The 26994-nt window shown below is 52.1% G+C and overlaps 1 protein-coding gene across 1 annotated transcript in view; it reads right to left on the reverse strand.

Moving 5' to 3' along the window:
* Nucleotides 1-26357, reverse strand: part of LOC142915516 (mutS protein homolog 4-like) — a 32579-nt gene extending 6222 nt beyond the window's left edge. Inside the window, exons 1-17 of the mRNA XM_076061273.1 lie at nt 24726-26357; nt 24063-24223; nt 22457-22705; nt 20777-20973; nt 18443-18550; nt 17291-17406; nt 16576-16749; nt 14990-15159; nt 13789-13856; nt 12995-13069; nt 10709-10773; nt 6387-6564; nt 5358-5486; nt 3475-3578; nt 2067-2191; nt 1216-1416; nt 639-757 (exon numbers count right to left, since the gene is read on the reverse strand). Of these exons, the coding sequence (XP_075917388.1) occupies nt 639-757; nt 1216-1416; nt 2067-2191; nt 3475-3578; nt 5358-5486; nt 6387-6564; nt 10709-10773; nt 12995-13069; nt 13789-13856; nt 14990-15159; nt 16576-16749; nt 17291-17406; nt 18443-18550; nt 20777-20973; nt 22457-22705; nt 24063-24223; nt 24726-24730 (2244 nt within the window). The 5' untranslated portion in view covers nt 24731-26357. The remainder of the gene's footprint in view (nt 1-638; nt 758-1215; nt 1417-2066; nt 2192-3474; nt 3579-5357; nt 5487-6386; nt 6565-10708; nt 10774-12994; nt 13070-13788; nt 13857-14989; nt 15160-16575; nt 16750-17290; nt 17407-18442; nt 18551-20776; nt 20974-22456; nt 22706-24062; nt 24224-24725) is intronic.
* Nucleotides 26358-26994: the final 637 nt, after the last annotated feature.

A 26994-nucleotide genomic window follows, 5' to 3' on the forward strand; every position in this document is an offset into this window, starting at 1 on the left:
CAACCAACCACTCACCCACCCACTCACACACCCACCCACTCACACACCCAACCACTCACCCACCCACTCACTCACCCACCCACTCACACACCCACCCACCCACTCACCCACCCTCTCACTCAACCACCCACTCACTCTCTCACACACCCAACCAACCACTCACCCACCCACTCACACACCCACCCACTCACACACCCAACCAACCACTCACCCACCCACTCACCCACCCACTCACCAACCCACTCACCCACCTACCCAACCACTCACCCACCCACTCACCCACCCAACCACTCACCCACCCACTCACTCACCCACCCACTCACACACCCACCCACCCACTCACCCACCCTCTCACTCAACCACCCACTCACTCTCTCACACACCCAACCAACCACTCACCCACCCACTCACACACCCACCCACTCACCCACCCAACCACTCACCCACCCACTCACTCACCCACCCACTCACACACCCACCCACCCACTCACCCACCCTCTCACTCAACCACCCACTCACTCTCTCACACACCCAACCAACCACTCACCCACCCACTCACACACCCAACCAACCACTCACCCACCCACTCACCCACCCACCCACCCACTCACCCACCCACCCTCTCACTCCCCACCCACCTCTCTCATCTCGATGGTGAAGGTGGAGGAGAGTGGCTGGATGTCGTCGTCCACACCGATGCGAGTGAAGATCTGATCAGCGATCCTCACGCAGGCAAAGTCGGCTGGCACGAAGCAACCTGAAGCAGTGGTAGCACCCAAACACTCACTCACTTACTTACTCACCTACTCACTCACTCACTCAAACACTCACTCACTCACTTACTCACCTACTCACTCACTCAAACACTCACTCACTTACTTACTCACCTACTCACTCACTCAAACACTCACTCACTTACTTACTCACCTACTCACTCACTCACTCAAACACTCACTCACTCACTCACCTACTCACTCACTCAAACACTCACTCACTCACTTACTCACCTACTCACTCACTCAAACACTCACTCACTTACTTACTCACCTACTCACTCACCAACTCACTCACTCACTCACCCACCCACTCACTCACCAACTCACTCACTCACTCACCAACCAACTCACTCACCAACTCACCCACCCACTCACCAACTCACTCACTCACTCACCCACCCACTCACTCACTCACCAACTCACCCCCCCACCCACTCACCGATCTGTGCCATCACCTGGCAGAGTGCCACCTGTCTCAGCAGCGTGGACTTGCCGCTGTTGTTGGGCCCCGTGACAATGAGGAAGTTGGAGGCGTCCGACAGGAAGACGTCGTTAGGCACCAGCGGCCAGCCCAGCACCCGCTCCAGGATGGGGTGGCGAGCCCCTTTGAGGGCCAGCGTGTCAGAGAATTCCGGACGGACTGCAGCTCACCACAGACAGTGGGGGGGGAGGTCACGGGAGGTCACGGGGGTGAAGGTCATGGGGGTGGAGGTCAAGGGGGGGAGGTCACGGGGGGGAGGTCATGGGGGGGAGGAGTCAAGGGGGGGAGGTCGCGGGGTAGAGGTCACAGGGCGGAGGTCACGGGGGCGGAGGTCATGGTGGCAGAGGTCACACGGGGAGGTCACAGGGGTGAAGGTCACGGGGGCGGAGGTCATGGGGGCGGAGGTCACGGGGGGAGGTCACGGGGGGTGAAGGCCACTCACTCACTCATCCACTCACTCACTCACTCCCTCACTCACTCACCCACCCACTCACTCACCCACCCACCCACCCACTCACTCACTCCCTCACTCACCCACTCACCCACTCACTCACTCACTCACCCACCCACCCACTCACTCACTCCCTCACTCACCCACTTACCCACTCACTCACCCACCCACCCACTCACTCACTCACTCACCCACCCACCCACTCACTCACTCACCCACCCACTCACTCACTCACTCACCCACCCACCTACTCACCCACTCACCCACTCACCCACTCACTCACCCACCGACTCACTCACCCACCCATCCACTCACCCACTCACTCACCCACTCACTCACCCACCCACCCACCGCGTACCGGACTTGGTGAGCGTGGTGCGGTGAGCAAATGCCAGCAGCATGTCCACCATGGACACTGCGTCAGCAAGCTTGTAGAGACACACAATGTCCTCCCGGATCTCCGCAAACAGCTTAGACAACACCCTGGGCACGGAGACAGAGCGGGGGTCACCCCCCCCCCCCCCCCCCAAAGGGTGTTGTGTAAAGAGTAGTGTACAGTAGTGTATAGTGTGCATAGTGTAGTGTACAGTAGAGTATAGTGTAGTGTATAGTGTAGTGCATAGTGTAGTGTAGTAGTGTACAGTAGTGTATAGTGTAGTGTATAGTGTAATGTATAGTGTAGTGTACAGTAGTGTATAGTGTGGTGTATAGTAGTATAGTGTAGTGTATAGTGTAGTGTATACTGTAGTGTATAGTGTAGTGCATAGTGTAGTGTATAGTGTAGTGTACAGTAGTGTATAGTGTAGTGTATAGTGTAGTGCATAGTGTAGTGTACAGTAGAATATAATGTAGGGTATAGTGTAGTGTAGAGTGTAGTGTATAGTGTAGTGTATAGTGTAGTGCATAGTAGTGTATAGTGTAGTGTATAGTGTAGTGTATAGTGTAGTGTAGTAGTGTACAGTAGTGTATAGTGTAGTGTATAGTGTAGTGCATAGTGTAATGTATAGTGTAGTGTATAGTGTAGTGTAGTAGTGTACAGTAATGTATAGTGTAGTGTATAGTGTAGTGTATAGTGTAGTGTATAGTAGTGTATAATGTAGTGTATAGTGTAGTGTATAGTGTAGTGCATAGTGTAGTGTATAGTAGTGTATAGTGTAGTGTATAGTGTAGTGTATAGTGTAGTGTATATTGTAGTGTATAGTGTAGTGTATAGTGTAGTGTATAGTAGTGTAGTGTATAGTGTAGTGTATGGTGTAGTGTATAGTGTAGTGTATAGTGTAGTGTATAGAAGTGTAGTGTATAGTAGTGTAGTGCATAGTGCAGTGTATATTGTAGTGTGTAGTAGTGTAGTGTATAGTGTAGTGTATAGTAGTGGTGTATAGTGTAGTGTATAGTGTAGTGTATAGTGTAGTGTATAGTGTAGTGTATAGTAGTGTATAGTGTAGTGTATAGTGTAGTGTATAGTAATGTATAGTGTAGTGTATAGTGTAGTGTATAGTAGTGTATAATGTAGTGTATAGTGTAGTGTATAGTGTAGTGTATAGTAGTATAGTGTAGTGTATAGTGTAGTGTATAGTAGTGTATAGTGTAGTGTATAGTGTAGTGTGTAGTGTAGTGTATAGTGTAGTGTATAGTGTAGTGTATAGTAGTACAGGGCATAGCCAGGGGGTTCCTCTGCAACCCCCACAGGTAGAAGCGGCAGTGAGTCAAGGAACAGATGGAGATTAGTCCACCACACTCTGCCTGGGGTAGGGGTGTTCCCTCACACGTTGGACATGAGGTAGATCTCCTCCACGGCCTCTTGGCTGCGGCAGTTCAGCCTCATGAGGTCCATGGTGGTGTAGCTGAGAAGGTTCCCACGTTTGCTTACCTGGTGAGTGAGGGGTGTTGAGTGGTGAGTGAGGGGTGGTGAGTGGTGAGTGAGGGGTGTGGTGAGTGGTGAGTGAGGGGTGGTGAGGGGTGGTGAGTGAGGGGTGGTGAGTGGTGAGTGAGGGGTGGTGAGTGGTGAGTGAGGGGTGGTGAGTGGTGAGTGAGGGGTGGTGAGTGGTGAGTGAGGGGTGGTGAGTGGTGAGTGGTGAGTGAGGGTGGTGAGTGGTGAGTGAGGGGTGGTGAGTGGTGAGTGAGGGGTGGTGAGTGGTGAGTGAGGGGTGGTGAGTGGTGAGTGGTGAGTGAGGGTGGTGAGTGGTGAGGGTGGTGAGTGGTGAGTGGTGGGGTGAGTGGTGGTGAGTGGTGAGTGGGGGGTGGTGAGTGATGAGTGAGTGGTGGTGAGTGGTGAGTGAGGGGTGGTGAGTGGTGAGTGATGAGTGAGTGGTGAGTGAGGGGTGGTGAGTGGTGAGTGAGGGGTGGTGAGGGGTGAGTGAGGGGTGTGGTGAGTGGTGGGGTGAGGGGTGAGACTCACACGTAGACACATAGACTCACACATAGACTCACACATATACACATAGACTCACACATAGACTCATAGACTCACACATAGACTCACACATAGACTCACACATAAACTCACACGTAGACACACACATAGACACATAGACTCACACATAGACACATAGACTCACACGTAGACTCACACACAGATACACATAGACTCATAGACTCACACATAGACTCACACGTAGACACATAGACTCACACATAGACTCACACATAGACTCACACGTAGACACATAGACTCAAACATAGACTCATAGACTCACACATAGACTCACACGTAGACACATAGACTCACACATAGACACACACATAGACACATAGACTCACACATAGACACATAGACTCACACATAGACACAGACCCACACGTAGACACATAGACTCACACATAGACTCACACATAGACACATAGACTCACACAAAGACACATAGACTTACACATAGACGCAGACTCACACATAGCCTCACACCTAGACACATAGACTCACACGTAGACACAGACTCACACATAGTCTCACACCTAGACACATAGACTCACACATAGACTCACACATAGACACAGACTCACACATAGACACAGACTCACACTTAGACACATAGACTCACACATAGACACAGACTCACACCTATACACATAGACTCACACCTAGACACAGACTCACACCTATACACATAGACTCACACATAGACTCTGGGTCTATGAGTGGTGAGTCTGTGAGTGGTGAGTCTATGAGTGGTGAGTCTGAGTCTCTGTGTGATGAGTCTATGGGTCTCTGCGTGGTGAGTCTGTGGGTCTCTATGTGATGAGTTTATGGGTCTCTGTGTGGTGAGTCTATGGGTCTCTGTGTGATGAGTCTCTGGGTCTCTGTGTGATGAGTCTATGGGTCTCTGTGTGATGAGTCTATGGGTCTCTGTGTGAGTCTATGAGTCTCTGTGTGGTGAGTCTGTGGGTCTCTGTGCGATGAGTCTATGGGTCTCTGTGCAATGAGTCTATGGGTCTCTGTGTGATGAGTCTATGGGTCTCTGTGTGATGAGTCTATGGGTCTTTGTGTGATGAGTCTATGGGTCTCTATGTGATGAGTCTATGAGTCTCTGTGTGGTGAGTCTGTGGGTCTCTGTGCGATGAGTCTATGGGTTTCTGTGCGATGAGTCTATGGGTCTCTGTGCGATGAGTCTATGAGTCTGTGTGGTGAGTCTGTGAGTCTCTGTGCGTTGACCTTGATGAAGACCTCTGGCAGACGCTGTTCGGGCTGCAGGGAGTGAGCGGACGTCTGGATGTAAAAGCCACGCACGGCGCTGTAGCTCATGGACATGGGCAGGTTATGAATCTCGGAGAGCTGTTTGATGATCTCTGGGAGAGAGAGAATGGGCAGGTTGTGAATCTCGGAGAGCTGTTTAATGATCTCTGGGAGAGAGAGAATGGGCAGGTTGTGAATCACGGAGAGCTGTTTGATGATCTCTGGGAGAGAGAGAATGGGCAGGTTGTGAATCACGGAGAGCTGTTTGATGATCTCTGAGAGAGAGAATGGGCAGGTTGTGAATCACGGAGAGCTGTTTGATGATCTCTGGGAGAGAGAATGGGCAGGTTGTGAATCACGGAGAGCTGTTTGATGATCTCTGAGAGACAGAATGGGCAGGTTGTGAATCACGGAGAGCTGTTTGATGATCTCTGGGAGAGAGAGAATGGGCAGGTTGTGAATCTCGGAGAGCTGTTTGATGATATCTGGGAGAGAGAGAATGGGCAGGTTGTGAATCTCGGAGAGCTGTTTGATGATCTCTGAGAGAGAGAATGGGCAAGTTGTGAATCTCGGAGAGCTGTTTGATGATCTCTGGGAGAGAGAGAATGGGCAGATTGTGAATCACGGAGAGCTGTTTGTTGATCTCTGGGAGAGAGAGAATGGGCAGGTTGTGAATCACAGAGAGCTGTTTGATGATCTCTGGGAGAGAGAGAGTGGGCAGGTTGTGAATCACGGAGAGCTGTTTGTTGGTCTCTGAGAGAGAGAGATTGGGCAGGGGAGAGAGGGGGAAGAGTGGGGGAGAAAGGAGGAGAGGGGGGGGAAGATGATGGTGGAACCCACGACCTCCTGCATACCAGGCGAGGTACTTGACATCTCGCAGCCACCGTGATGATGACGATGATGAGAGAGACACGCAAACTCCAAACGTACAGCAGCAGGCGGTAGAGAGAGAGAGGAAGAGGGAGATACAAAGACGGCCGGGGAGGGCTACGGGTGGGTGAGCGGTGCCGTGCCTTCGATGTCTCCGACGGCCTCGGAGAGGATGCGCCGAGTGAGGTCCAGGAAGCCGTTGAGGCCGGGGCGCACGACGTGGCAGCGCCGTGTCCTGGCCGAGAGGAGGTTGCCCTTGCGGAAGGGCAAATCGTCGGTCAGCACCGTGCGCAGCTTGCCCAGGATCGCAGGGAACCTGGCACGGGGACAGCGGGGGAGGAGACGCGGTGGGGGTTGTGGTGTCGCCGCCGCCATCGACGCCGCCACCGTCGCCGACAACAACGACGACGACGACAACCGCCGTTCGCCACTAAGTGGCGGTGACGTCACCACGACGCTTGTGCCAGGCCATGTGCACTTCGAGGCCATGTGAAGTGGCACGAAGGTCATGAGGCAGACCCGGGTGCCAGGGGGGGACTGACTAAGATGACTGAGATGACTGGCTGATGCACCCGCTGTGCCCCCTACTGTGCCAACCCGCTGTGCTTTAGCCACGCGGCGCTCCGCTCGTTGTTGTGAGTGTCGCTCCTCCGCCCTCCGTTGTTGTTGGAGGGCGACTGCCTCCAACTGCCCAGTAGCGTCCTTCACGAGCCTCCTCCACAGAGGCCGATCTTGACACCGCTGGTACCAGTCATCGGCAAGTCCACTCAGCTCCACGTCCTCCTGTACCACGTCACTCCATCTTCTCTAGCCCCCTCGATCCGGCTGAACAAAAGCTGTTTCGGCATGTGATGGCTGGGCATGCGGGCTACATGGCCCAGCCAACGCAGTGTTGCCTGCCGGAGGAGCTCACCGATGGGACCTTGCCCAGATCTTTCAAGGATTTGTGAGCTCCTCACACAATCCAGCCAGGTTAAACCCAGGATGGATCGTAGACAGGCCAGCCTAAATGTTTCTAACCAGCAAAGATGTTCCATTAGGGGGGTCCACGTTTCACAGGCATAGAGAAGGGAGAGAATGACTGTGGCCGAGAAGACCTGAAGCTTAGTGCGGAGCGACAGACCAGGTAGCTTCCACACAGCATTACGCAACCGATGAAAAGATAATGCCGCTTGACCGAATCCGAGTGCTGTTAAACCGGAGCCGGTCATGAGCACACTGCCCAGGTATGGGAAACTCTCCACTCTCCCCACAACTATCCCATCACCAATTGGAAGTTGTTGGGGTGGAGTGTCCGATGGCACAAAATACCCAGGCAAGTGCTTAGTTTCAGTGGGTAAGGCTCCACCTCTTAGTGGCAAGCTCCAGGTTCAGCAGCAGTGCCTCCAACTCCTCCTCTGAGTGAGCAGCAATTCCCAGATCATCGGCATACATTACATAGTTGAACAATCGGGAGCCATCCCTTGACCGCACCCGGGCATCGATCAGCCTCCCATTCTATCTGTACCAGATGGGAATTCCTCCGGTACAGCTACTGAAGACTTCACGAACTACGTGGTCAAAATATATGTTTAATAATGTGGGAGCCAGAGGACATCCCTGTCGCACCTCAAGGTGTACAGGGAATGGCTCCGACTCCCGGCCACGTAGTTTTGCCTGGGCCCGCTCACTATCATGAAGGTCCTTAATGATCATGAGCAGAGGGTCAGGGACTTCGAAAGCACGAAGAACAACCCAGAGCCCAGGCCTACTGATGGTGTCATAGGCCTTGACCAGGTCAATAAAGCGGAGATGTAGGTCTTGTTGGAATTCCCTACACCTATACTGTAGCAGACAGACAGAAAATATGACATGTGCAGGAACGCCTTTTCCTGAAACCGCATTGGGGTTCCGCATGCCTCTCCTAAGCGTGCCTTGCAAGGCGATGTTGAATAATCCTTGCCAGGACCTTTCCCGGCACACTGAGGAGTGAGATACCCCTGTAGTTGTTACAGTCTGTGCGGTCCCCCTTCTTAAAGAGGGGGACCACCAGGACATTCTTCCAATCCTGCAGAACCCATCCAGTGGTCCAGACTGTTGTTATGATGTCATGTAGGGCAGTTTGTGCAGAAACGCCACCCTTCCTCAGCATTTTGCTTGGGAGATCGTCTCTACCCGGTGCCTTTCCTGGTCTCAGACTCTGGATTGCCTTCAGTACTTCCTCAACAGATGGCACCTCAGCCAGCCACTCACAGGGGGTGACTTCTTCCAATATTTGAGGCACCGCAGCCTCAGTAGTGTCATCCCCACTTTGGTCCACGATGTTTTCCAGGTTGAGGGATTTTTCCTCCCCCAGGACCTCACAGAAATGCTCAGCAAATATGCAAACCTGTTCCTCGGGGTCGGAGATTGGGTCACTGTTCTTTCCCCTAATGATGGTAATAGGTGTGGCGCTGCAGGTTATATTTTTTTATGGAGTTAAAGAGCGATTTGTGATCGCGGGCCATTGAGGCAGACTCCATCTCCTCAGCAACCCGCGACCACCACCCATCCTTGCAAGCACCTCACGGCTCTCCATACCTCCGAGCAAAGGTTACGGTAAGCCTCCTCATTCTCCGACGTGGGATGCTGTAGGCTATGAGAGTGGGCCTGTCGCTTTTTCTCAGCCAGCCTGAGCACCTCCACTGTCAGCCAAGGTCTCTGGGGAGGTCTGGACCGTGTACCCAAAGCAGCCATTGCAGCTGCATGAGCCACAGTCCTAAATCTCGCCCATTGTCCCTCGACATCAGGAGGAGTGGGGGACGATGCCAACCCCAGCCACAGTGAGACCAGGCCACTATGGGTTTAAATGGGGTCCTGGGTGTACACCCACCACCGGAGTGGAAGAATGGCAGGCGCATCTTACAGATGACTAGTCGATGGTCAGTGGGCAGATCAGTACCACGGTAGGTCCTGGTGTCAAGGACATGGGCCCGCATTCGCTGTTCCGTCACTATGACATCCAGTAGATGGCCTTGCTTAGACCCGGCATGCATCCATGATGTTGTGTGGATGCGCCGATGCCGGAACAGCGTGTTGGTAATTATAAGCCCATGGGCTGCACAAGAATCTAGCAACCTCCTGCCGTTGTTATTGAGCTGATCTGGCTCATGCCTTCCAATCACTCCAGACCAGGTGTCAGCATCATGACCAACTCGGGCATTGAAGTCACCCAACAAGATGACTCTATCCCGAGGGTCCACTTTAGCTAGCACCTGTGACAGGAGGTTATAGGAGGCATCTGACTTATCAGCCTTGCCTGCATCCTTCCACGGATGTTCATCTTCGGTGGGGGCATAACTAACCACGACCACCACTCCTCACCTCCGGTTGATGGGAAGGCGAGCTCAAAAAGTAGCCTGGGGCTTACAGCTTCCCACACCTCACCACCACGCTCCCACGCCCCCTTCATTATTTTGTTTAGAAAAAGAGCCACTCCCAGTTGTTTGGTAGTCTCCTCCCCTGAGTAGAAGACTGTCCACCCCTCACGGTGGCAGGAGCCAGAGCCGGTCCACCGGACCTCCTGATTACCACAGAGATCCAGGCGGTACCGGTCCAGCTCCCGACAGAGAAGTGGCAACCTCTCCTCCGCAGTGAGCATTCGAACATTCTACGAGGCCATCCGTAGTGGCTTTTCATTGTTAAAGGAGGAGCCCCGAGCGGAAGGATTCAGTCTCCTGGCTCCGCCAAATGGGGTTTGGCCAGGAGACATCATAGATGCCTATCCCCCCGGGGCCTCCGGCACAAGCTTATTAATAAAAATTTTCATTCATGGTTTGGTGATAATTAATTGAACGTGGATGGGTTACCAGCCCCTCGCACCCATCCAGAGCCCCCAATTGGCTGCTGTGGTGGCTACAAACGTCATGAAGGGAAAAGCCAAAAATCTAAATAGGCCCTCCCCCCATGGCACTGCCCACCACAGCGTTGCCATCCGGCACCAACGAGGAGGTAGGGGGTTGTTTTTGCCACCGTCACAACCCCCACCATCACCACCATCACCCTCACCACCGTCACCACCATCACCACCATCACCACCACCACCCACACCACCATCCCCACTACCACCACCACAATCACCTCCACCACCGTCACCACCGTCACCACCGTCACCACCACCCCCACCACCACCCACACCACCACCCCCACCACCACTACCACCGTCACCACCATCACCCCCACCACCACCCACACCTCCACCCCCACCACCACCGTCACCACCCCCACCATCACCACCACCTCCTTCACCACCCACACCCCCACCACCACCACCTCCTCCACCACCATCACCCCCACCACCACCACCCCCACCACCACCCACACCCCCACCACCACCACCTCCTCCACCACCATCACCCCCACCACCGTCACCACAGTCACCACCATCACCACCACCACCCCCACCACCACCCCCACCACCACCAGCCTGGTCTCCTCGTCACCTGCAGTCCAACAGGGAGCTCTGGTAGGCTGTCAGCAGTGGAGTCTTGCAGGGGCTGAGCGCTCGCTGGGAACACAGCAGGGGAGAGATAGGTGAGGGTGACACCTGCACCTGTCACTCACCACTCACCACCTCACCACTCACCCCACCACCCACCTCACCACGCACCACCTCACCACTCTACTCACCACTCAACTCACCTCACCCTTCACTCAACACTCACCCACCCCTCACCAACCCCTCACCTCACCACTCACCACCTCACCACTCACCTCACCACCCACCTCACCACTCACCTCACCACGCACCTCACCACTCACCTCACCACTCACCTCACCACTCACCTCACCACCCACCTCACCACTCACCTCACTACTCACCTCACCACTCACCTCACCACCCAACTCACCACGCACCACCTCACCACTCACCTCACCACCCAACTCACCACCCACCACCTCACCACTCACCACCCAACTCACCACGCACCACCTCACCACTCAACTCACCTCACCCTTCACTCAACACTCACCCACCCCTCACCAACCCCTCACCTCACCACTCACCTCACCTGCCACTCACCCTACCTGTGGGTGTTGTGGAGGCACCCCCAGTGGCAGCTGTCTCTGTGTGTGAGTCTGCTGTTGCCTAGGGGCACCCCCAGTGGCAGCTGTCTCTGTGTGTGAGTCTGCTGTGGCCTAGGGGCACCCCCAGTGGCAGCTGTCTCTGTGTGTGAGTCTGCTGTTGCCAGGGGCACCCCCAGTGGCAGCTTAATGATAATGATAGTGATGATAGTGATGATAGTGATTAACGATAATTAGTGATGACAGTGATTAATAATAATTAGTGATGATAGTGATTAACAATAATTAGTGATGATAGTGATTAACAATAATTAGTGATGATAGTGATTAACAATAATTTGTGATGACAGTGATTAATAATAATAATTAGTGATGATAGTGATCAACAATAATTAGTGATGATAGTGATCAACAATAATTAGTGATGATAGTGATTAACAATAATTCGTGATGATAGTGATTAACAATAATTAGTGATGACAGTGATCAATAATAATTAGTGATGATAGTGATCAACAATAATTAGTGATGACAGTGATCAACAATAATTAGTGATGATAGCGATTAACAATAATTAGTGATGATAGTGATTAACAATAATTAGTGATGATAGTGATTAATAATAATTAGTGATGATGGTGATCAACAATAATTAGTGATGATAGTGATTAATAATAATTAGTGATGATGGTGATCAACAATAATTAGTGATGACAGTGATCAATAATAATTAGTGATGATAGTGATTAACAATAATTAGTGATGATAGTGATTAATGATAATTAGTGATGATAGTGATCAACAATAATTAGTGGTGATAGTGATCAATAATAATTAGTGATGATAGTGATTAACAATAATTATTGATGATAGTGATTAATGATAATTAGTGATGATAGTGATTAACGATAATTAGTGATGACAGTGATTAACAATAATTAGTGATGATAGTGATTAACAATAATTAGTGATGACAGTGATTAATAATAATTAGTGATGATAGTGATTAATAATAATTTGTGATGACAGTGATTAACGATAATTAGTGATGATAGTGATTAATAATAATTAGTGATGATAGTGATTAACAACAATTAGTGATGACAGTGATGAATAATAATTAGGGATGATAGTGATTAATAATAATTAGTGATGATAGTGATCAACAATAATTAGTAATGATAGTGATTAACAATAATTAGTGATGATAGTGATTAACAATAATTAGTGATGATAGTGATTAACAATAATTAGTGATGATAGTGATTAATAATAATTGGTGATGATAGTGATTAACAATAATTAGTGATGACAGTGATCAATAATAATTTGTGATGATAGTGATTAACAATAATTAGTGATGATAGTGATTAATAATAATTAGTGATGATAGTGATTAACAATAATTAGTGATGATAGTGATTAACAATAATTAGTGATGATAGTGATTAGCGATAATTAGTGATGATGGGTGATCAACAATAATTAGTGATGACAGTGATCAATAATAATTAGTGATGACAGTGATCAACAATAATTAGTGATGATAGTGATTAACAATAATTAGTGATGATTGTGATTAACAATAATTAGTGATGATAGTGATTAACAATAATTAGTGATGACAGTGATTAATGATAACTAGTGATCATAGCGATGAACAATAATTAGTGATGACAGTGATCTTGGGCAGGCGATGTAACCTGCAGTGGAGACACCAACTCCAGGACATGCTTGAGGTGGATGGCGTAGTTGATCTTAGACTCAGCAGTTCTCAACTGGAACAGGGTAGATGGATAGACAGATACATAGATACATTTTGATTTAAAGCTTTCGTGACTGCAGGGATTAATATTCTTGGTTCTTTCGGTAAAGTCACCACGTAGAAAGGGAAACTATAAAATAATAAAAATATAAAACAATAAAATTATCACGAAGTTTCGACTGCAACACGAGCAATCATCATCAAGGTGTGAAAACCACAGCAAGAAAATGTTATTCTTTTATATTTATATTATTTCCCTTCTACGTGACTTTACCGAATATAGATAGATACATGTAGAGATAAATATAGACAAATAAATAGATCACTAAATAGCCTCTCTCTCTACATCACGGGTGGGGAACCTTTTTTCTACCAAGGGCCATTTGGATATTTACAACATCATTCGCGGGCCATACAAAATTGATCAACTTAAAAATTAGCCCGTTATATCTGGTCAAACGTTTAATTAACTCGCCCCTAATGTGATGGGCTGGAACTGCTTCTCTTTGGCGAGGCGTTTGGTGATGTTAGCCGGTATTGACGATGTTGTTGCTACTCACAACTGCTCTTCCAGGATTGCTCTACCTAGATTTATTGAATTTCGAGTCCCGCCTGCGGTTGCCTTGGCAGGGCCAGAGGCTGGACGTTCCCCACACCTGTTTAACGTGATGAAGGGGTACTGTGTGGTGCTGAGCGAGGTGATGCTGATGATGATTAAAGTGATCATCTCACCGTCTCTGTCTTAGGGATTTGAATCAGCATTGAGAGCAGGTGGTCTACATCCAGAAACTGACTGATAGCTGCACACACATACACACAGACATCACACATATACACACAGACACACACACACACAGACATACACAACAACAACAACCGCCATTCGCCACTAAGTGGCGGTGACGTCACCACGACGCTTGTGCCAGGCCATGTGCACCTTGAGGCCACGTGAAGTGTCGAACGCCCACCGGCAGGAGGTCACGGGGCAGACCCAGGTGCCACGGGTCGACTGACTGAGATGACTGGCTGATGCACCACCTGTGCCCCCTACTGTGCCAACCTGCTGTGCTTTAGCCACCCGGCGCTCCGCTCATTGTTGTGAGCGTCGCTCCTCCGCCCTCCGTTGTTGTTGGAGGGCGACTGCTTCCAACTGCCCAGTAGCGTCCTTCACGAGCCTCCTCCACAGAGGCCGATCTTGACACCACTGGTACCAGTCATCGGCAAGTCCACTCAGCTCCACGTCCTCCTGTACCACATCACTCCATCTCTTATCTAGCACGAGCAGCATCCGTTTAGCCCCCTCGATCCGGCCGAACAAAATCTGTTTGGGCATGTGGTGATTGGGCATGCGGGCTACATGGCCCAGCCAATGCAGTCTTGCCTGCCGGAGGAGCTCACCGATGGGACTTTGTCCAGATTTTTCGAGGATTTGTGAGCTCCTTACACAATCCAGCCTGGTTAAACCCAGGATTGATCGTAGGCAGGCCAGCCTAAATATTTCTAACCGGCGAAGATGTTCCATTTGGGGGGTCCACGTTTCACAAGCGTAGAGAAGGGAGGGAAGACCCGAAGCTTCGTGCGGAGCGACAGACCAGGTAACTTCCACACAGCGTTACGCAACCGATGAAAAGACATTGCCGCTCGACTGATTCGGAGTGCGATCTTTGCTGTTAAACCGGAGCCGGTCATGAGCACACTGCCCAGGTATGGGAAACTCTCCACTCGCTCCACAACTGCCCCATCACCCACCCACCCACTCACCCACCCACATACCCACTCACCCACCCACGCAACCACTCACTCACCCACTCACCCACCCACCCACTCACTCACCCACTCACGCACTCACTCACCCACTCACGCACCCACTCACCCGCCCACCCACATACCCACCCACCCACTCAGCCACCCACCCACTAACCCACCCACCCACCGGCCTGCACTCTATAGAAGTTGTCTTCCTGCATCAGCTCATCCACACAGTCGAGACGGCCTCTGAGCGTCTCTTCGTCCACCAGCGGCTCGTGGATGTTGGCTCTGAGCCGGCGCGCTCCTCCACGCGTCCTCGTGTAGTTGAGCACCCCGAATAGCGAGTGGGAGCTCCTGGGTGCACGCTCGCACGCACACACACACGCACACACACGGGTGGAGGAGGGTCACACACACACACACACCAACACACACCCACACACACTCATACCACACTCGAACCCACACATACACGCACACACACCAACACACACACACACTACCACACTCGCACCCACACACACCCCCACACACACCAACACACACCAACACACACACTAACACACACACACCAACACAAACCACAAAACAACAACAACCGCCATTCGCCACTAAGTGGCGGTGACATCACCACGATGCTTGTGCCAGGCTATGTGCACCCTGAGGCCACGTGAAGTGTCGAACACCCGCTGGCAGGAGGTCACGGGGCAGACCCAGGTGCCACGGGTCGACTGACTGAGATGACTGGCTGATGCACCACCTGTGCCCCCTACTGTGGCAACCTGCTGTGCTTTAGCCACCCGGCGCTCCGCTCGTTGTTGTGAGCGTCGCTCCTCCGCCCTCCGTTGTTGTTGGAGGCCGACTGCCTCCAACTGCCCAGTAGCATCCTTCACGAGCCTCCTCCACAGAGGCCGATCTTGACACCGCTGGTACCAGTCATCGGCAAGTCCACTCAGCTCCACGTCCTCCTGTACCACATCACTCCATCTCTTCTCTAGCCCGTGCCGCACCCATTTAGCCCCCTCAATCCGGCCGAACAAAAGCTGTTTCGGCATGCGGTGGCTGGGCATGGGGGTTGCATGACCTATCCGAGGGGCCACTCTATCCCGAGGGGCCACTTTAGCCAGCACCTGTGACAGGAGGTCATAGAAGGCATCTGACTCATCGGCTTTGCCTGCATCCCTCCACGGATGTTCATCTTCGGTGGGGGCATAAGTAACCACGACCACCATTCCTCGCCTCGGGTTGATGGGAAGGCGAGCCCAAAGTAGCCTGGGGCTTACAGCTTCCCACACCTCACCGCCACGCTCCCACGCCCCCTTCATTCTTTTGTTCAAAAGAAGAACCACTCCCTGTTGTTTGGCAGTCTGCTGCCCCGAGTAGAGGACTGTCCACCCCTCATGGTGGCAGGAGCCAGAGCCGGTCCACCGGACCTCCTGAATGCCACATAGATCCAGGCGGTACCGGTCCAGCTCCCGACAGAGGAGTGGCAGCCTCTCCTCCGCAGTGAGCGTTCGAACATTCCACGTGGCCACCCGTAGTGGTTTTTCGTTGTTTCTGGAGGAGCCCCGAGGGTAGATATTCAATCTCCTGGCTCCACACACAACCACACACACCACACACACCCACACACCCACACACCCACACCACACCAACACCCACACACACACACCACACACACCAACACACACACCAACACACACACACCAACACACAGAAGGGGGAGTGGCTATCCCCGCTAGCGAGGGAGGAGGAGGAGGCATCGTCTACCGAGGGTCGTGGGAGTTGCGCAGCAGCTCCAGGTTGGCGGACGTGGTGCCGTCGATCATGGCGGTGCGCTCACTGCCGCAGAAGGAGACGCGCACGGAGGCCGGGGCGAGCACCACGCCCTGGATGAACTCCACATACTGCAGCAGCGCCGCCAGCGAAGCCAGGCAGTAGTATCTGGGGGTGGTGGGCAGGGGCGAGGGTGAGTGGGAGGGTGAGAGGGGGGTGGGTGAGTGGATGGGTGAGTGGGTGGATGAGTGGATGGGTGAGTGGATGGGTGGGTGGGTGAGTGAGTGGGTAACCCTAACCCTAACCACTCCATCTCTTCTCTAGCCCGTACCGTGCCCATTTAGCCCCCTCGATGCGGCCGAACAAAAGCTGTTTGGGCATGCGGTGGCTGGGCATGCAGGCTACATGGCCCAGCCAACGCAGCCTTACCTGCCGGAGGAGCTCACCGGTGAGCTCCTCACCCACTCACCCACACACTCACCCATAGACCCACACACTCACCCACACACTCACCCACACACTCACCCACACACTCACCCACACAATCACCCACAAACTCACCCACATACCCACACACTCACCCACACACTCACTCACCCACTCACCCACCCACTCACCCACCCACACACACACCCATAGACCCACACACTCACTCACCCACCCACTCACCCGCACACACCCACACACTCACCCACACACACCCACTCACTTCCCCTGCACGTCCATGAGCACGGTGGCCATGTGGGGCACGCAGAGCCTTCGCACGGCGTCCATGCCCCGCTCCTCGTTGAAGTATTTCCTCAGCACCGTGGTCACGTGGGCCTCCTGCACACGCACTCACCACGAGGTGGCAGCACCCACTGTGGTGCGTCTGTGGGTCTCTGTGTGATGAGTCTATGGGTCTCTGTGTGGTGAGTCTATGGGTCTCTGTGTGGTGAGTCTGTGGGTCTCTGTGTGATGAGTCTATGGGTCTCTATGTGATGAGTCTATGGGTCTCTGTGTGATGAGTCTGTGGGTCTCTGTGTGATGAGTCTATGGGTCTCTGTGTGATGAGTCTATGGGTCTCTGCGTGATGAGTCTATGGGTCTCTGCGTGATGAGTCTATAGGTCTCTGTGTGGTCTGTGGGTCTCTGTGTGATGAGTCTATAGGTCTGTATGTGATGAGTCTATGGGTCTCTGCGTGGTGAGTCTATGGGACTCTATGTGGTGAGTCTATGGGTCTCTGTGTGGTGAGTCTATGGGTCTCTGTGTGGTGAGTCTAGGAGTCTCTGTGTGATGAGTCTATGGCTCTCTGTGTGATGAGTCTATGGGTCTCTGTGTGATGAGTCTATAGGTCTCTGTGTGATGAGTCTATGGGTCTCTGCGTGATGAGTCTATGGGTCTCTGTGTGGTGAGTCTATGGGTCTCTGTGTGGTGAGTCTATGGCTCTCTGTGTGATGAGTCTATGGGTCTCTGCGTGATGAGTCTATGGGTCTCTGTGTGGTGAGTCTATGGGTCTCTGTGTGGTGAGTCTATGGCTCTCTGTGTGATGAGTCTATGGGTCTCTGTGTGATGAGTCTATGGGTCTGTATGTGATGAGTCTATGGGTCTCTGCGTGATGAGTCTAGGAGTCTCCGTGTGCTGAGTCTATAGGTCTCTCTGTGATGAGTCTATGGGTCTCTGTGTGATGAGTCTATGGGTCTCTGTGTGATGAGTCTATGGCTCTCTGTGTGATGAGTCTATGGCTCTCTGTGTGATGAGTCTATGGGTCTCTGTGTGATGAGTCTATGGCTCTCTGTGTGATGAGTCTAGGAGTCTCTGTGTGATGAGTCTAGGAGTCTCCGCGTGGTGAGTAGTGGCGATGCCGTCCGTGCGTGCTCACAGGGAAGTAGTCCCTCAGCAGGGTGAACATTTTGCTGGCGTTTGGGTTGCAGGCCGTGTGGGGCATCACCACCTCCAGTGGGCGTAGCACCTGCAGCTTGGTGATCGCCTGAACAAGCAGCAGCAGCAGCGCCAGCAACGAGAACAACAGGCTGAGGTGCAGCAGGAGGAAGTCACGGGACAGACCCAGGTGCAGTGGGTTGACTGCTGTGCCAGGCTAGGTGCACCAGGAGGAGGTCACGGGACAGACCCAGGTGCAGTGGGTTGACTGCTGTGCCAGGCTAGGTGCACCAGGAGGAGGTCACGGGACAGGCCCAGGTGCAGTGGGTTGACTGCTGTGCCAGGCTAGGTGCACCAGGAGGAGGTCACGGGACAGACCCAGGTGCAGTGGGTTGACTGCTGTGCCAGGCTAGGTGCACCAGGAGGAGGTCACGGGACAGACCCAGGTGCAGTGCGTTGACTCCTGTGCCAGGCTAGGTGCACCAGGAGGAGGTCACGGGACAGACCCAGGTGCAGTGGGTTGACTGCTGTGCCAGGCTAGGTGCACCAGGAGGAGGTCACGGGACAGACCCAGGTGCAGTGCGTTGACTCCTGTGCCAGTCTAGGTGCACCAGGAGGAGGTCACGGGACAGATCCAGGTGCAGTGCGTTGACTCCTGTGCCAGGCTAGGTGCACCAGCAGGAGGTCACGGGACAGACCCAGGTGCAGTGGGTTGACTGCTGTGCCAGGCTAGGTGCACCAGGAGGAGCTCACGGGACAGACCCAGGTGCAGTGCGTTGACTCCTGTGCCAGGCTAGGTGCACCAGGAGGAGGTCACGGGACAGACCCAGGTGCAGTGGGTTGACTGCTGTGCCAGGCTAGGTGCACCAGGAGGAGGTCACGGGACAGACCCAGGTGCAGTGGGTTGACTGCTGTGCCAGGCTAGGTGCACCAGGAGGAGGTCACGGGACAGACCCAGGTGCAGTGCGTTGACTCCTGTGCCAGGCTAGGTGCACCAGGAGGAGGTCACGGGACAGACCCACGTGCAGTGCGTTGACTCCTGTGCCAGGCTAGGTGCACCAGGAGGAGGTCACGGGACAGACCCAGGTGCAGTGGGTTGACTGCTGTGCCAGGCTAGGTGCACCAGGAGGAGGTCACGGGACAGACCCAGGTGCAGTGGGTTGACTGCTGTGCCAGGCTAGGTGCACCAGGAGGAGGTCACGGGACAGACACAGGTGCAGTGGGTTGACTGCTGTGCCAAGCTAGGTGCATGAGGTAAGGTAAAATAAAAAAAACTAGTGTTTAATAGTTTAAGACTAACCTAACCTGTCAATGTATATATACTGCATACCGTCAGAATAACGACACGCACACATTGGCACGTAGCTACTTACGTGGCTACGGGGCCCCGCACTTTCAAGGGCCCCGCGCTAAACGCTTTCAAGCGATCAATTCCGGTTCGGTGATTCCGCTCTCTTACCAGAGTACGAAACCGCCCTTCAGCTTTTACGAACGGCCGAGTGTGTTGAAGGTTCAGTTTCAGTTTTCAGTTTATTTTGGGTATAGCCCTGTGAGCCATCCGGCTCTTGAATCGGAGTGCAACCGCAACAAACCAACAAAAACACGAGCAAGAAAAGCATCAAATTTTGACTTAAAGCTTCCGTGACTGCAGTGGTTCATATTCTTAGCTCTTTCGGTAAAGTCACGTTAAAGGGAAATAATAAAATAATAAGCACAGAGACAATTTAAACCGAGAAGATGGATTCTGGCTTAGCAATCATTGGAAGGATTTGATAAACCATTTCAGGTCTTAATTGATTGTTCACGCTTACGGTGGCATTCAGACAGCATACATTAATTTTTCGTCTCCCCCCTCCTCTTTTCAGAACATAGATGGACTCGTCCTTCTAAATAAACTGTCAAATCGCTGCCCGTGGTGCTAACGTTTTATAAATAAATAAATGCACCGTTTAAAAATAAATACATAAATGCAAACCGACACACCTGATGACGACTGTTTGTGTTATGGTCGAAATGTCGTGAGAATTTTTATTGTTTTATATATATTTTATTATTTTATTGTTTCCCTTCAACGCGACTTTACCGAAAGAGCTAAGAATATTAATTACTGCAGTCACGAAAGCTTTAAATCAAAACAACCACAGCCACAAGCAAACTTAGGTTAGAGATGCGTCGCATTATCCGGCCGTACGGCAAGTGACAAAAATGACAATCGCTATACCGCGCAGGTGAAGAATGTGCGTGTTTTAGTTTTTAATTCAGGGCCCGCTTCATAACACGCACTGCACGGGGGGGGGCCCTTTATGTTCGTGCACGGAGAGAGAAGGAGGCTGACCTTGACGTAGGGCTGGCTGTCGGGGAACTGACACAGGACCAGCTCGGGGCAGCGCAGGTCGATGCTGGCCAGGCCGACCTCGCCCCGAGCGATACCTCGGCCCTCTGCCAACGCCACCACCACCGACCTCGCCTCCACCTCCTCCTCCTCGTCGTCGTCGCCGGCGTCGGCGTCGTCAGTCGTGGAGAACGAGGTCGCTGCGGGGCCACAAGAGAGACGGGGTGCTGCCTCCTATCGTGAGTCGATGAACGGTGGTGAGTCTACGGGTCTCTGTGTGAGTCTACGGGTCTCTGTGTGAGTCTACGGGGCTCTGTGTGTGAGTCTACGGGTCTCTGTGTGAGTCTATGGGTCTCTGTGTGAGTCTACGGGTCTCTGTGTGAGTCTACGGGGCTCTGTGTGTGAGTCTACGGGTCTCTGTGTGAGTCTATGGGTCTCTGTGTGTGAGTCTACGGGTCTCTGTGTGAGTCTATGGGTCTCTGTGTGTGAGTCTACGGGTCTCTGTCTGAGTCTATGGGTTTTTGTGTCAGTCTATGGGTCTCTGTGTGAGTCTATGGGTCTCTGTGTGATTCTACGGGTCTCTGTGTGAGTCTATGGGTCTCTGTGTGAGTCTACGGGTCTCTGTGCGAGTCTACGGGTCTCTGTGTGAGTCTATGAAGGGTGGTGAGTCTATGGGTCTCTGTGTGAGTATATGGGTCTCTGTGTGAGTTTACGGGTCTCTGTGTGAGTCTATGTGTCTCTGTGTGAGTCTATGGGCCTCTGTGCGAGTCTACGGGTCTCTGTGTGAGTCTATGAAGGGTGGTGAGTCTATGGGTTTCTGTGTGAGTCTGTGGGTCTCTGTGTGAGTCTATGGGTTTCTGTGTGAGTCTATGGGTCTCTGTGTGAGTCTACAGGTATCTGTGTGAGTCTATGGGTTTCTGTGTGAGTCTATGGGTCTCTGTGTGAGTCTATGGGTCTCTGTGCGAGTCTACGGGTCCCTGTGTGAGTCTATGAAGGGTGGTGAGTCTATGGGTCTCTGTGTGAGTCTATGGGTCTCTGTGTGAGTTTACGGGTCTCTGTGTGAGTCTATGTGTCTCTGTGTGAGTCTATGGGTCTCTGTGCGAGTCTACGGGTCTCTGTGTGAGTCTATGAAGGGTGGTGAGTCTATGGGTTTCTGTGTGAGTCTGTGGGTCTCTGTGTGAGTCTATGGGTTTCTGTGTGAGTCTATGGGTCTCTGTGTGAGTCTGCAGGTATCTGTGTGAGTCTATGGGTTTCTGTGTGAGTCTATGGGTCTCTGTGTGAGTCTATGGGTCTCTGTGTGAGTCTACGGGTCTCTGTGTGAGTCTATGGGTTTCTGTGTGAGTCTATGGGTTTCTGTGTGAGTCTACGGGTCTCTGTGTGAGTCTATGGGTTTATGTGTGAGTCTACGGGTCTCTGTGTGAGTCTACGGGACTCTGTGTGAGTCTACGGGTCTCTGTGTGAGTCTACGGGTCTCTGTGTGAGTCAATGGGTATCTGTGTGAGTCTATGGGTCTCTGTGCGAGTCTACGGGTCTCTGTGTGAGTCTATGAAGGGTGGCGAGTCTATGGGTCTCTGTGTGAGTCTATGAAGGGTGGTGAGTCTACGGGTCTCTGTGCGAGTCTATGGGTTTCTGTGTGAGTCTACGGGTCTCTGTGTGAGTCTACGGGTCTCTGTGCGAGTCTACCGGTGGACGTGGTGGCCCTGCTGCTGCTGCCGGGCGCATGCCGCTGGCGTTGCCGCCGCGAGCCGCCTGGCGCCGCACGGAACCGGGAAGAGGGGAGGGGCGCCCGCTGGGCCCAGGAGGAGAAGCCTGGCATCACCACGGTGGGAGCATCACCGCAGCCGCCACCGCCACCACCGCCGCGGGCCCTGCCGCCGCCGCTGGTGGTTGTGGCGGTGTCGGCGTTGCCGCTCCGGTCGGCCAATCCCGACTCTGGGAACAAGAGAAACGGGGGGGGGGGGGGGGGCGGACGGAGACTTAATTAAAGCGGTCCGTTTTCTTCGGGGCTCCTCGCGCTCACGGCCCTGTTACAACGCGGCACGGGGGGAGCGCGATGGCACCAGAAGGCCGACATCGTTCAAGAGAGAGGCTTCACCAAAAACAGAAGCGAGAGAGCTTGCATTCTTCGACAGCTGGCGAGGAACGACGCCTCCCTCTCGTCTCCCCCCCCCACCGCCCACCAACCCCAGCGAGGTCTTGTGCGAAATCCTGTTCGGCAGGATTAACGGTGCTCCCCTTTGACAAGACCCTAGCGGAGGGAGCGAGCTGATTTTCTAAAGGGAGGGGGGGGAGAGGCTGCGTAGGGCCACACATTCGCTCGACGCAACATCACAGAACGGTGCCCGGAATGGAAAGCCGTGGGCTTGTCGGGGCCTTAATGCTCCGCAGGGAGCGGAGAGCAGCCAGATGCAATCTGTTCCTTAAACCTGTCGTGACCACAGGAATTCATGTTGTTGAGTTATTTCGGCAAAAACTCACATAGGTACGAAAACATTTTAATGGATCACGACGTTTGGATCGCGACACAAGCAACCGTCACCAGGTGTGAAACGAACACAGCAGGTGGACCGCCGATGTAGGAGCTGACGTAGGAGCAGTCCACGTGACCTCACCAAAAGAACCAAAGGATATGGAGCAAGAGGAGCCAAAGTACGGTAATCCATCAACATCAAAATAATCCGCGGAGAGGCGTCATCCCCCTCAGGGGCGGAGCCAGGATTTTCAGCCCGGGGTGACATTCAACAAATGTTAACTTCAAGAATGATTAGAGATTTCGATTTAAAGCTTTCATGACTGCAAGGATTCATCTTCTTTGGTTCTTGCGGTAAAGTCACCACGTAGAATGAGAATAAAATAATAAAACAATAAAAGTCTCACGACGTTTCGGCCACAGCACAAGTGGCCTTCTTCAGGTTTAAAGGGACAGACCTGTTGGGACGACAGGTGGCCTGAAGAAGACCACCTGCGTTGCGGCCGAAACGTCGTGAGAATTTTATTGTTTTATTTTATTATTTTATTCTCATTCTACGTGGTGGTGACTTTACCGAAAGAACCAAAGAAGATGATTAGAGAGTCAGGCTTGTTGAACCAGACGCCATCGGTTTGGCGACACGCTCTGACGGTGCAGTTACACGAAGTCCGCCGGACCGAGTGTCGTGCACTTACACGCACAATGTTTCAGATTTTTCGATTTTTTATTTTTTTTCGGGGGTGACAATTGTCTAACCCTGTCACCCCCCCCCCCGCCCCCTGGCTCCGCCGCTGATTGCCTTCCTGCACTCTCTCCGACCTTGCATCCTGGAGTGGCGTGCCGCGGGCGTGGAGCTGAGCAAAGACGAGGAGGCGGAGGTGGAGGCGGTGGTGCTGTGTAGCTTGGCTCTGGTCTTTGTGCGCCGGGGAGGAGAATCCAGCAGTAGGCCAAACGAGTACTTGGGACCCTTCGTGGACATCCTGCAACCAAGCCTGGGGGTGAGCGAGATGTTGACTACCTCACCTGGTATACAGCAAGAGGTCGTGTGTTCCACCACCATCATCATCATCACGGTGGCTAGGAGATGTTGACTACCTCGCCTGGTATACAGCAGGAGGTTGTGGGTTCCACCATCATCATCATCACGGTGGCTAGAAGATGTTGACTACCTCACCTGGTATACAGCAGGAGGTCGTGGGTTCCACCATCATCATCATCACGGTGGCTAGATGTTGACTACCTCGCCTGGTATACAACAGGTCGTGGGTTCCACCACCACCATCAATATCATCACGGTGGCTAGGTGATGTTAACTACCTCGCCTGGTATACAGGAGGTCGTGGGTTCCACCACCATCATCATCATCACGGTGGCTAGGAGATGTTAACGCCTGAGCCTGGCAGTGATTAGGAAGCTTGGGGAATATTCAAATCTGTGCGAGGGGCTTAACGCTGCTCAAACGATGAGGATCTGCGAGATTACCTCATCCGATTTCAAAAGAGCGGATCACCTGTCAGACACACACACAGACATCACACACACACACAAGACACACACAGACATCACACACACACACAAGACACACACAGACATCACACAGACATCACACACACACAATACACACACAGACATCACACACACATCACACACACAGACATCACACACAGGCACACACAGACATCACACACACACACAAAAGACTCACACAGATATCACACACACAAAAGACTCACACAGACATCACACACACATCACACACACACAGACACACACAAGACACACACAGACATCACACGCACACAGCCATCACACACACACACAGACATCACAAACACACAAGACACACACACAGACATCACACACACAAGACACACACAGACACACACACACAGACATTACACAAGACACACACAGACATCACACACATCATACACACAGACATCACACACAGACATCACACACACAGACACACACAAGACACACACAGACATCACATACACACAGCCATCACACACACACACAAGACACACAGACATCACACACACATCACACACAGACGCACACAAGACACACACAGACATCACACACACACAGCCATCACACACAAGACACACACAGACATCACACACACAACAGACACACAAGACACACACAGACATCACACACACACAAAGACATCACACACACACGACACACACACAGACATCACACACACACACAGACATCACACACACGACACACATAGAGACATCACACACACAGACATCACACACACACAGACATCACACACACACAAGACACACACAGACATCACACACACATCACACACACAAGACACACAGATATCACACACAAAGACCCCCCGTACAGCCTTAACAATCTGTAGGGGCGAGTGCTGTAAGCGAGTAGCAGCACCTATAAGGGCCGGCACTGTGGCACACGAGGGGGTGGGTGGCCAGCACCACGCCCGACCGCCTTTGTCTCCCCCAGTGGTGATGTTTACTACACACACCACCACACCAGGTACTCATTTGAGGCTGAGTCGACCTAGGGGAGGCCCAGGACCGGTTCAGAGAATCGTAGCGCGGCGTAGCGCTAACCACTACACTACCGCTCCCCACATACACACACACAGACACACACAGAGACACACACATCACACACGGAGACACACACATCACACACAGAGACACACACATCACACACAGAGACACACACACAGAGACACACAGAGACACGCACACAGAGACACACACCACACACAGAGACACACACAGAGACACACACGGAGACACACACAGAGACACACACCACACAGAGACACACACACAGAGACACACACGTACACACACGTACACACATAGACACACACAGACACACACCACACACAGATACACACATACGTACACACACGTACACACACAGAGACAGACACACACAGACACACACACAGAGACACACACAGACACACACAGAGACACACACAGACACACACACAGACACACACGTACACACACACAGACACACACGGAGACACTCACACATACACACACATACACACATAAACACAGATACACACACACTATTACACTATTCAACTATAGACGAGAGACCTTCTGCAGTGATCTATCAGTGCAGGAGCGGAGCTGCTGTGAGGCGAGGCGCTTGGAGCTCTCTGATTGGTCCTCCCTAGCCACGTGACGCGGGATTTTTTTTCCCGCCAAATTTTTGAGACTCCTCGTCGGCCAGGCGCCATTTTGAGAGTCGTGAGGTGCGGATTTGAATTTTTTTTAATTTCGGAGCAGAAATTATCGACGATGACGACCCCCCAGGGGTGCGAGATCGCCTCTCGTGAGGGAAAACGTGAGGTAAAAAGTGGCCTCAAATGTCCAGCCCGTGATTCGCAGATAGTTTAAATATGCACTGTTGAATTTATGGGCAGTGTTGGGTCTATGGGACAGTGCTGAGGCTATGGCCATTGACAAAATACAAACGATTTAATTTGTGAATAATAATGTAGACTGTAGTAATGGTTATTAAGCTGAGTGAGTTTACTGACAGTCTATAATGTAGACTGTAGTAATGGTTATTAAGTATGGTGAGTGTACTGACAGTCTATAATGTAGACTGTAGTAATGGTTATTAAGTATGGTGAGTGTACTGACAGTCTATAATGTAGACTGTAGTAATGGTTATTAAGTATGGTGAGTGTACTGACAGTCTATAATGTAGACTGTAGCCTGGTTATTAA

The sequence above is a fragment of the Petromyzon marinus genome, unplaced genomic scaffold, assembly GCF_048934315.1.
Source record: "Petromyzon marinus isolate PM22_M1 ecotype Great Lakes invasive population unplaced genomic scaffold, UKy_Petmar_22M1.pri1.0 PM_G_Scaffold_32, whole genome shotgun sequence".
Taxonomy (NCBI): Eukaryota; Metazoa; Chordata; class Hyperoartia; order Petromyzontiformes; family Petromyzontidae; genus Petromyzon; species Petromyzon marinus.